Raw genomic sequence first — 11,842 nt, 5'->3', positions numbered from 1 at the left:
GTTGGTAACAATGCCCACCGTTCTTTAAAATTGATAATTTCTTAGGCACGTTACATTGAGCGAAAATAGATTACGTTGGGCAGAATATTGTATGATTGAATAAGAAATCAGTTCGGTTAAAATTAATAGAAAAATTGGGACAGGTGTGAGTAAGCTTAAATTTTATATCTACACTTTTAACATTTTTTGTAAAGTAACAATGTTAATCTTCATATACTAATCTAATTTGTTTATTCCTTTTTGAGTAGTATATTGAAAGATTTAAATCGCAATTATTTCAATACTTGCACATTTTTCAATTGAATTGTACTGTTTTATTTGAGAAATGTAAAATTTGAACTAATTGCTCAATCGATAAGGTAGTTACAGACGAGTCTTTGTTCATAATTTACCAAAAAAAAAAGGATTAAAAGAAAATACGATTAAATAAAATATGTGACAAATTTACAGAGCAAGGCACCAATACCAGAATAACATTTGTAAAGACGAATTAAAAAAAATATTTTAAGAATATCACTTGAATACCTAGATACTTTAAATTCTTAAATACTTTTACAATAAGATTTATAAATTTTATAATTTTTGAGTTTATTAACTCATTTTGTCAAATTATATTACAAAATACATTTCGATATAGGATCAGTTTAATTTTATATTCATATAGATCCATTCTCCCGCCATTATTGTCAAACTCAGTCGCCATCTTTATATGTTCAAATTGCGCACGCCGTCACTTCCTTTCTGGACATTGTAGAAGTTAGACGTGTTTAATCCTGCTCCTGGCGTTTTCGTGTTCTCACTCAGAAAGGTACGTGACCTTAATTTTAATGTATTATAACATAATTAATTTAAAATTTATCTTCATTTCGATCATTTTCATGATTAATATTTGCTTGAAAAATTTTGATTCCTTGTTATTCGATAATACAAATATCTGGCGGTACATTTAGCTGCACATTTTCTGGTGCCTTAGTAAATGTATACACTGATGAATTTCGATTGCTATTTTCGTTATTGCACCTTTTATAGTAAGGTATAGTTGATGTGCTGTCTATTTTCCTAAATTTCGAACGTTTTTAGATAAAAGATGAAATTGATTTGAGTAAGGAATCAGTAGGTATTTCAACCGTAGTTACGAGATTGCTACTGCGCATGCATTCTCACGCTTCTAACAGTTTCTTTGCGCGAATTTAAACATGACCATCGTTTCTCAGTTCTCATTTGATTTTCCATTCAGCAAACGTTTAATTCTTCGCCATTAAACCAAGTTTGTATTTCCATAGTCTAGATTTTTCGATTTTTTATGTTTTTGTGTAAAACCTATTTATTATACAATTAAAAGAATTCTGAGACAAGGAAACACCGATAGGGTATCTTGTCAAGTAGAACGTACAATAATGCTCGCAGTTTTTATTGTAAAATAGTTTTGTATACTAGCAAACAAAATAATAGATTTGAAATGAAAATTTTCGCATTTTGCTCTTTACAGACGATATTAGGTGGTAACCGTAATTGGAGTTATTTGAGAATTTCTCACATTTATTCTACGCATAACCTGAGACAATGCAATTGTGGAAGAATTTAATATTCTTTCGATTCTCGAAGCTGCGCGCGCAGTCCGCTTCCAACGGAATGACGCCGACTACACATCTCGCTCCAAACGTAAGTTTTTTTTATTATTTTCTCTAGTATTTTTACAGAATTTGTCAAGTTTTTGTGTGTTTCGGAAATATATAAAACATTTTCTTATTACAATGCAGAAAAATTAGATATATTTTTCAGTATGTGTACCTTTGAATTGCATAAAATATTCAGATTTAGTTTTCAAATGATAGGAACGCAAATGTCTAGAATACAAATAGTATTTGTTATCGCAAATAATATTTAAAATAAATCATGAATGAAGCAAGTAGTTCGTTAACCTTGAGTATCTCTATAAAGAAATACCGTAGTTAGTGTCTATGGAATTTTGAAAACAATTAACTTACAGTGGTGGCATTCCCCCACCAATATCCATTGCACAAACTACCTGATACGGACGGGTCCTCATATGTTCAGTGAAGGCGGTAGAGTTAAGATATCTTAGTAGCTCCTTGCATATTCGGGTAAGCATACATCACTATTTAAAATGTGCACTCTTTTAATTATTATTAGAATTTACATTTACTATTTGTTACTATTGCTATCTAACATTAACGTCTATATGTTTTATTTCAAATTCATTTAATATTGTGACATACTTGATTATTGCTATTGTATTTTGTTTTTTTATTTGAAGTTAAATAGTAGATTTATAGTATAGAATTATTAAGTAACAAATTATTTTAGATTAAATTAGAATAGTTTGCAATATAATCTATGTTCACATAATATGTGTTTGTATTTATATAAATCTATTTACGTTAAGTTTATAATTCCTGTTTTATTATAGATTTTTATAAAAACTTGGTGTAACCGAATTTAAAGTCAACGACAGCGAGTTCGGGTGTCAGAACGTGAAGAATAATGTAAGTAATTATTTTTCTCTTTTATAATTGCAAATAGAATTTAGAAATTTGTGTTTGAAATTTAAAGCATAGAATTAGAAAATTTGTACATTTTTTAAGATCTTGCTTTTTTTTGTTTCAGGTCCAATAAACGCCCCCTGGGTAATTCGTCGAAGTGCCTTCATCCTGTAGATCTTAAGGTAACGCATATTTTTGGTTCCTCCAGTCACTCAATCATGTCGTAGGATGCAAAGGTCCGAAGCGGCACGATTATACGTACTCGTGAGTAGTAATATTTTTCTCTGTATTTATTAACTCAATACTTTTATAATATTAAGAATATCTAGATGTGGATATATTAATATCCACAGCTAAAAGGGTATCTATTAAAATTAATAACATGTACATATTTTTTTATACATTTATCTTTATATTATGATATCAACTTTTTAAAAGATAATACAATCTTTTCCAACACACTTTGATTATTTGAAAATAAATTATATTTCATGTACAAGACGACATTTCGCGCGGGGGGGGGGGGGGGGGGGGGCACATCTGGTTGTTAAGTAATGAGCACAAATAGTAGTTTCCTTTTTCTTTGTAAACATTTTACTTTGATAATTAGATTACTCGAGGATGATTTAAAATGTGAAAATTTTAAAGTAGACTTTTTCATTGAAATATTTAGTAGAATCTTTTTTCCTCGATAAAGAGATTTTTTAATACAGTCTTTTACTTAATGAATTCAACAGAGTTTAGAGTTATTCTTCTTGCAAATAAAATTTTAATAATATTATGTTATTTAATTGAAAATGAAAGATAAATCTAGATCGTTACTCAGTCAGACAAATCACTATTTTTAGCTCAGGATTTTCAGGTATCAATTCTGTACTTGTTGTTTCCAACTTACTCACGGCGCACGAAGACCTAGCCATAAAAATTTAATAACAAGTCAGCGATTGCCACTGTGTTAGTGTATCGTGCGCGCCGTATTCTCACTTGTGTGTGTGGTTAGGTTGTGGAATTGTGTCGCTTTTTTCTCAAAGTAGTATTAACATGTACATATTCCATTGCTTTTTGTATTTAAAATATCTTATGGAATATGTGCAAATATAAATGACAATAATAAATACAAAATGAGTATCACTAACTATTACATCATGTTAAATGGATTTTTTGCCATTTTTATCACTTTACGTTTATTTCCAATGGTCACTAGCCTTTGCCAGTCGTTTTCAGGAAAATGGCATGTACTTTAGAGTGTGTTTGTGCTCTAAACTCGGGTGATGGTGGCGTCCCGGGACGTTCTCCCTAGTGTAGGCCCTTGCGTGAGAAGCGTGGGGCGTAGTGTGTTGGTGTGATTGTTTTGTCATTTTTTAAATATAGAGTTAATTAGGCAGGTAGCTTACTTTTTGGTGTGTATGGTAGATGTAAATAGGTAAGGCCAGGGCAGTTCATCGCAGTCCTTCCGATTAGGTAGGCGCATTCTCGCGTGGTAACTTGCCTCTGGAGTTAAATAAGCCGTTTGAAGAATTAAGAATGAAAGTGACGCGATTGGAGTATGCCATGGCCTCAGTTTTCATTTTTAGTTCTTCAAATTCAACAATATTGTTCTAAAGTCGTCAAGTCGCAGTCGGAAGAATAGATTCGAGCGTCGTGTTCAAGATTCTGTACGCGTTTACGAATAGAAATTTCTTGAAATCCTAGATTTATACGATATCTTTGGTCATGTTCTCAGTCCTATCGTTTGATGGGGAGTCATTCTTATTACTACTTTGTCACTATGCTTGCTTCAGTTTTGTAGTAATAATTCTAATAGTACATATAGAGTTGGTTTGGCTAGAATGGCTAGCCATTTCGTGGCACAGCGATCACGCTAATGATGTTGACCGCTGTGCAAGTCGTGGTTTGGATTGATTACGAGAAGACTTAAATCGCGATTTAAGGGCTTAGGGTAGTCACGTGACTTTACGAGATTTCCTGGTCGGTATCTGCCGTTACAGTTTTCTTTACAGAAATAAAATTATCCACAGACATGTGGCTGCCTAATGAATGCGAGATGGAGCCACACTATGATTCCCCCTCCACTATACACACTACTATACGAGCCGTATGTACGTGAATTCGGCCCTTCGGATCACTTCGGATAGCTTCGGAAAGACGAGAGAGAAGGCAAATGTCAAATCTTACTCTCGCGTTTCTAAAACGCTATTGTGGTTTGGCCCAAGTCGCCCGCAAGCGACATTGAGCGGCCGAGTCATTCGTAAAATATTTCGAGTGGAAACTCTGGTTTATCTGCAAAACTAAATCAGTTTAATAAAAATTACTTTTCGAGTTTATGTAACTTGAATGTAAAAGATGATATACTTACAAGTTTTACACTTTCTACGTTCTTGATACCAGCTTTTAAAAAACAATTAAAACAAGTTCATGATGATTTCATATTAATTTACTTACAAACAATAACAGTAAATGAATTTTAGTTATCTCTTTGTATATGTGGCGAATTATTTCCTATTCGTTTTTCCTTCCGGTTTGGTCTGGGTTAGGTCAGGGTTAGCTCTGGGTATATACAAAATAAGAGGAGACGTTGCTAAAAATACATTAATTTAATATATTTATAATCATCAGAATCACGGTTGCCGCTGCGACCCCGACCGCGGCTTCTCCCATACTTTCATTTACGGACTTTCTTTTTAAAATCCCAGAACTGTAATATGAAAAATAGACACATGTTATTCACGAAATTTACTTTGTTCTTGAACAAAAAATGAATAGATAAATTACTTAGCGCTTTAGCATAAGATCGCCTATGATCTACGTACGTTTTGTCGTCATGCCTCCTCTAAAGCTAGCGCCGACGCCGACGCCGACGCCGACGCCCACACCAACGCGGACTCCGACGCCGACGCCGGAGTCGGTGCAAGCTTTAGAGGAGGCATGACGACAAAAGATACGTAGATCATAGGCGATCTTATGCTAAAGCGCTCAGTAATTTATCTATTCATTTTTTGTTCAAGAACGAAGTAAATTTCGTGAATAACATGTGTCTATTTTTCATATTATAATTTTGGGACTTTAAAAAGAAAATCCGCAAGTGGAGGTATGGGAGAAGCCGCAGTCGGGGTCGCGGCAGCAACTGCGAACCTGGCCTGGGGGGAAGAGGCGGGAACGGGGGGGAAAATTTAATTATAAATTATTATAATTAAAAAGTAAACATATTAAATTAATGTATTTTTAGCAACGTCTCCTTTTATTTTGTATATATCCAGACCTAACCCAGATCTAAGAACATATAAATATTATAAACAATTTATATTCTTTATTTTTAGTTTATTATTGCATGTAGAATCGCTCTTTCTCGATTGTATCAGCTTGTACATAAACTTGTTTTAATTTAATTTTTCATACAAAATACACAGAGAATGTCATCGTTTGATCTTTAAACTCATCCCTCAAAATTTCATAAAAATTTTTGAAGATCTCACCGAATAATCTCCTTCCGAGTCGAAACGTGAAAATATCTATATTATCAAAAATATTCACGGCTTGTGCCGTGTTGCGCTTGCCGAAGCGTTTCAAGCTTCTTTCCGAATCTTTCCGAATCTTTCCGAAGCCGTCCGAAGCAGTCCGAACCGCCGAGCTCACTTTCTGTTCGAACCTTACAATGTCACTCGGAATGAGTTTTCATGGGACTTCTTGTGGGACATGAACGAAACACGCAGCTCGTATAGTTGCATGTGTAGTGGTACGTCAAATTCTCGAAACTCGCGTGCCAACTCAGGGCAGCACGGGCCTCCTGATTAGGCGCCGCCTGGTCTGTTCAAGCGGAACTAAACTTGTCACTTTTTTACTCTGTTTTATCTCTAACCTCGCAAAAAGCACTGCAAAATCGCGCTGTCGCTTTACGTCCTTATATTGGAAGGTTTTGAGATGGAAAAGGACTCATTCGATAGAGGAAGGTTCAATCTAGCCCGCTCTGGTCATGATTTCGCTCAGAACAATCCCTAAATTAGCTAAAAATGCTTAGATTTCATGACTGTGAATTTGTCGATTTTTGCTTTACTTTGAACACTCATATTACTGAACATCAGCAGAAGCTGATTAAATAATGACCAGAGCGGGCTAGATTGAACCTTCCTCTATCGAATGAGTCCTTTTCCATCTCAAAACCTTCCAATATAAGGACGTAAAGCGACAGCGCGTAAACCTCTGTTTTTGCCTAATTTTGTCGGTAATGTCACCGCCCTGACATATCTGATCCTAGGCCCTTAAGCTAGAGTTGTGAAAAAATACAGAGCACTACATATAGTTAAATTAAGGTTATGCAAAACAAATAAATCACGGTTTAGTTTAAAGTTGAGTCCAATTAATCTTGTTTTTTTCACTAATTATATTTTGAGACATTCTTAGTTGTTTTGTAAAATTTCTGTTCTTAAATTACAGATAAATGTAAGTGTGATACAGTTAAATGTAACTAAATTAAGTTGGATTTAGTCTATTAAGCTAAGTTAAGTATATTAAATCACTTAGATTAAGTTTCTTAAATTAAGATGTACTAATTTTTAGCTGTTCCTGGGTAGATATTTTAAGACTTTTTAATACATGTTTGCACAGCGATTAGAAGTTAATCGTTTTGCAAATGTATTTTGAAGAGAACATATTTGAAGTAGTACTATTTGCATAAGAGGAAGGCGAATGGGATATGATAGAGATAGGACTTCATTCCCAAAACCTTACTAATTTATAGTATAATAATAATAATAATAATAATATAATTATAGTAAAATTATAGTAAAATGGTCTTCGAATTTAACCACTTGTGAATACCATTTTAGAGCTATCTATCTACTTTCAAATAGAAAGAAATTCTACACAAACACTTAATAAAATGGAGTCTTTATTTGAATACAAAAGTACAATACTATTTTAACAGTCTATGCCCATATTTTGTTAAATGGGTACATAAATAATTCTAATGATCAACATACAGTATGATCAACAATACAGTAATACAAGTATATGGAATTGAAAAAATTGAAAATGAGTTCTTATCGCATGCAAACAATAATTTTCTTCTCATCACGGTTCTCAGACATCTTAAACAAATTTCCGTCATAAACGTTCTGTATGCAACAAGCAAAACCACAAACAGTTTGTGACTAAAAATTTAGAAATCGGACTTTGGACGTTTCTCAACCCAGCTCTTAATCTTGGGTTCAGCAAGAACCTTCTCCTTCAGTTGCTTCAGATTCTCGTAGTTTTCAATAATGTCAGATTTCATCATGTAGTTCAAGTAGTCGAGAAGGGCGACCAGACTTATGTCAGCCCACGAAAGGGCACCCCCTACGAAGTAGCCATCGTTTCTCTTGACTTGCGCATCCAAACGTTCCAAGTAGTATGGAACTACTTCTTTAGCAATCGCGAGCTTCTCGGCCTTTACTGCTTCGTTATTTTCATAATGATAAGCGGCGATTTCTGAAAAATAAAATTATTATTTAAATACAATTGCTTATATATAACAATTTGAAAAAATGATACAAGTAATCTTCTTTAAACTAAAAAGTAAATAATACAATCTGAAGATATAGAAAGTTAGAAAAACATGTAAATCACTAAATTATTGAAAAATGAAGGAACTTATGATATGTGGAGTTTCCACTGGGTTGAACATTCATTAACTTTACTGATTTTGAAAATAATGAAATTGCGTTTGAGACTTCCATATTATTAACTGTTGAAAAAAAGAACATCTAAAATTAATGTAAAATATGTCTGATGGGAAAACTTATTCTACTGATACACATTGAGCATCAATCAAGTTCAATGACAAAAGTATCATAGGTGACAAGGAAGCCTACTTATTTTTTATTCTAAGTAATGATATTTGGTGTCACGAAGGACATAAGTGGACTATTCTAAGTGGCTATGACATTGCCACCATTGATAATGAGTTTAAATGATGGTTAACACCCGTTGCGCGCATTTTAAATGTGTATTTAATAATGAACAACTTAGAAACAAAGTCATAAACACAATTTTATCACTCTTTAACTTTGCTACTTTGATATTCTGAATAATCCTTTAAAAGTTCTGACAGCTATTGTTAAACACTGTATACATACGTGTACAATTATGCATGAAAATCTGATAATATTCATATTTTACAAAAAGAATATAAAGTTTAGTAAAATTATTTGAAGTTAATCAATAGGATAGAAACTTACTTGCACGAACATCATGAATAGTGTCAACAGTCATGTCAATTTCTAGAGCCTCCCAATCATTCTTTCCAGCAAGACCAAATTGTTTGGCTAAGTAACGGCTAATAGCTACAGACTGGCACACTTTCTTTCCATCAACTTCAAGAATAGGAACCTGGCCAAATGGCATCTCTGAAATAATAAAAACAATTATTTATGAATATGTTGATGGAAGAAAACAGTAGTAAAATAAAATAAGCAGTAACTTAAAAATATAATACAAAATTAAATCAACACTAATTCAAACACATTGAAAGCTACGAAGTCAATAGATAGTTCAAATTAAAATAATTTCTCTAGTCTTACATCTACTCTTGTATCTTATATCTATCAATTGTTTTTACATGTTCATGAATGTCTATTATCTTCTATTTGAAAGTCCACATAATTCAAGATTATTGATCTTTTACCAAAGAGAACAGAGGTTATTGTTTGTTAAACAATAGCCATTGTCTTATATTGTGTTTCTTAGAAGACTAAATAGAAATCTTCATTATAATTTGCATAAATGTCCTGTATTGATATATTTATGTTAATTAAAGAACATAGAGTAATACTGTTTAGTAATGAAAGAAATAATAGAGTATATTAACAAAATTTGAGAAACAAATTTATTTATGATTTGTGTTTACCAGGTTTTAGTTTTGGCCAATCCTCTCTGTTGAAGCGATTGTCTTCAAAGTCAACACCTCCATAACTTAAGAGAAAGCGAATTGGCTCTGCCAATCCTTTCAATGGGAAATAAGTCAATTTGTAGTTTGGCATTTTGCTGCAAAAGAAAAAAGTGCAACATAAATTCATTGTTTAAACAAATTACAAGATTTGTGGTGATAGTTTCTTAATAAAAACATGTTATAAGCCAGATAGAAACTAACAGCATAAATCAGGCCTAGAAAATATTTTTCAAATTTTATAATCTTGTCATTGGAAACAAGTGGCAAATTTATAATTACAAAATAATGTAAGTAGATGAAACTCAAGTGAACATACAAAAGTAAAATTTTGTATTAATATGAAACACTAGGTTTTGCATAACAGAAATTAAGAGTTTTATAAATTTAAGCAAGCACAATTTTCTAACAATAAATAAGAAAATAACATTTTAAAAAATATTTAAAAAAATCTTGCAACTATCATAGAATAATAATAATATTCAAATATGTAACTTATTAAAGTTGCAGATATTTATACTATTCATGGATATTTGTATACAAGAGCTTAGATAAATACTAATTATTTTTAAGAATATTTATATAAACATATTAAAAAATTCTTATTCATTATTATTCATTTTAAGACTTCCAGGTATAGAGATTCATTGTTTCCTATTTACAGTATAAAAAATTTCCAAAGTAGACATTTGGAAAATAAGTAAAAATATACATTTATGATTATAAATGTAAATTTAAAATAAAAACAAATTGAAAATACATGAGAAGCTTTAAAAATATGTAATTAGGCACGTCATATGAGTAACAAAATAAAATCTTATTGTGATATTCTGATTACAACAAATGTAGCAACTTTTATTCTCTTATACCGAATCCTTATATGCAAATGTTACATCTTAGTGTTCTATAATCTATAACAATTTCAGTCTATTATTAGTAAAACGTAAGAATTTCATAACCTGAAAACGGTATATATATTATACATAATAATATAAATATCTCCCCGAAATTTCTCGAAACACGTAAACAGAAATTCATCATTGAATTAGAAAGTCAAGCAGCTTCGATTTTCTAGAATAATCTTACTAAAGGCTATTGCTAAGTTAGGTCAATGAACCGGCTTTCTGAGAAACTTGATTTACTTCTTGTTCAAATATTTATGTGATCTGAAAATCAGACAGAACAACAAATTCCCAAGAGAAAATTAAATAAACAAAGGTAAAATACTATACTTACGATTGTTTCCAAAGAAGTGAAGATACGCAAAGGAAAGCAGGAACGACCAAATGTTAGCCGGCGAAGCTTCGATTAACGCTATTAGTCTGACCTGGTCTGACCAAGGAGACGTTATACGAGTTTATATATTTTCTCTTATCCTCCTATCGCTCGCCTCTACGTCATGACGCATCATTGGTGGACGTCATGATTACGACACAAGATGAAATTTAAAATGTCGAATAGAACGCAAAGTTGAAACTTGCGCATTCATGGTTCCTAGTAAAGCTTTGACAACCTCTATCGTTCAGAGACATTTATTAAAACAGTTGAAACTTAATGTATTGAATTATTGATAAAAGAGACCACCTACAATAGTAAATTTGATGTTAAATTGGTTAATCATTTACGGCGTTATAATAGAGTAATTAATAACGGTTGCAGAATTTGAACATTTGAAAGATTAAACGAAAGATGAATACAAATAGAAATGAATAGAAAAAGTGACCGATAAGTTGAGTGTCAACTACAGTCGAACCTTGATAATTCGAATGTCAAAGGAAGACCTAAAATTTTAGAGTTATAGAGGTTTCGACTTATCAAAGTTTTTGAGTCAGAGAGGTTTAGCATACGAAAATTCGACTTCAGAGGATTTGCACTAAAGTTAATAATTTACTAGTTATAATCACTTAAACAGAAAACATTCAATCTTAACTTGAAAAGTGTTAATGTCTTATGTTTTCTCTTAGAACTCGTTTTACTCAGAATTTTACTTAACTTAAACGCGAAAGCAAGAATTTAAGGGGATGATGTGAATTATGCGTTCGATTAATGACAACCAGCTTGCATGGACATGCGTGGATGAAAGGGTAAAGACACGACATGTGTCATCTTGTTTTCCAGCATTCATTTGTTTGATGAGTTAGCACACATAGCTGTAAGTTCGAATTGTAGAGTTAGCGACGACAAAAGTTTGACTTATAAAGGTAAACTTCCACTTGTAGAGGTCTGATTATTCTCAATTCGAGTTATAGGGGTAAAAAGTGTACCTAAATATGTGATAAATCGAGTTAAAGTAAGTTTTGTCTCGATTTAAAGAGGTTTTCACAGCGGAGCGAAAGGGAATGAACAAAAGTTTTATAAAAGTTTTCGAGTTATTGAGATTTGACTGTAATTACAGAGCATTGGCAAAATTAATGTAGGA

At 32.2% G+C, this 11,842-nt stretch overlaps 1 protein-coding gene and 1 long non-coding RNA gene across 2 annotated transcripts; both read right to left on the bottom strand.

The window, feature by feature from the left end:
- Positions 1-4,440: 4,440 nt before the first annotated feature.
- LOC143182406 (uncharacterized) lies at positions 4,441-5,369 on the bottom strand. The gene is made up of 3 exons (XR_013002431.1): positions 5,315-5,369; positions 4,861-5,199; positions 4,441-4,784 (listed from the first exon to the last, which is right to left on the bottom strand). It is a non-coding gene; the product is annotated as an uncharacterized LOC143182406 (long non-coding RNA).
- Positions 5,370-7,369: 2,000 nt separating this feature from the next.
- On the bottom strand, positions 7,370-10,779 carry LOC143182110 (glutathione S-transferase-like). Its single transcript, XM_076382882.1, has 4 exons — positions 10,660-10,779; positions 9,385-9,521; positions 8,717-8,884; positions 7,370-7,967 (listed from the first exon to the last, which is right to left on the bottom strand). The coding sequence occupies exons 2-4, from the start codon at positions 9,515-9,517 to the stop codon at positions 7,660-7,662; spliced, it is 609 nt and encodes a 202-aa protein (XP_076238997.1). The 5' UTR covers positions 9,518-9,521; positions 10,660-10,779; the 3' UTR covers positions 7,370-7,659.
- Between the last annotated feature and the right edge of the window lie 1,063 nt (positions 10,780-11,842).

Source organism: Calliopsis andreniformis, chromosome 8, assembly GCF_051401765.1.
Source record: "Calliopsis andreniformis isolate RMS-2024a chromosome 8, iyCalAndr_principal, whole genome shotgun sequence".
Taxonomy (NCBI): Eukaryota; Metazoa; Arthropoda; class Insecta; order Hymenoptera; family Andrenidae; genus Calliopsis; species Calliopsis andreniformis.
Note: the sequence above shows the minus strand (reverse complement) of the source record. Positions and strands in the feature narration are given on the sequence as shown.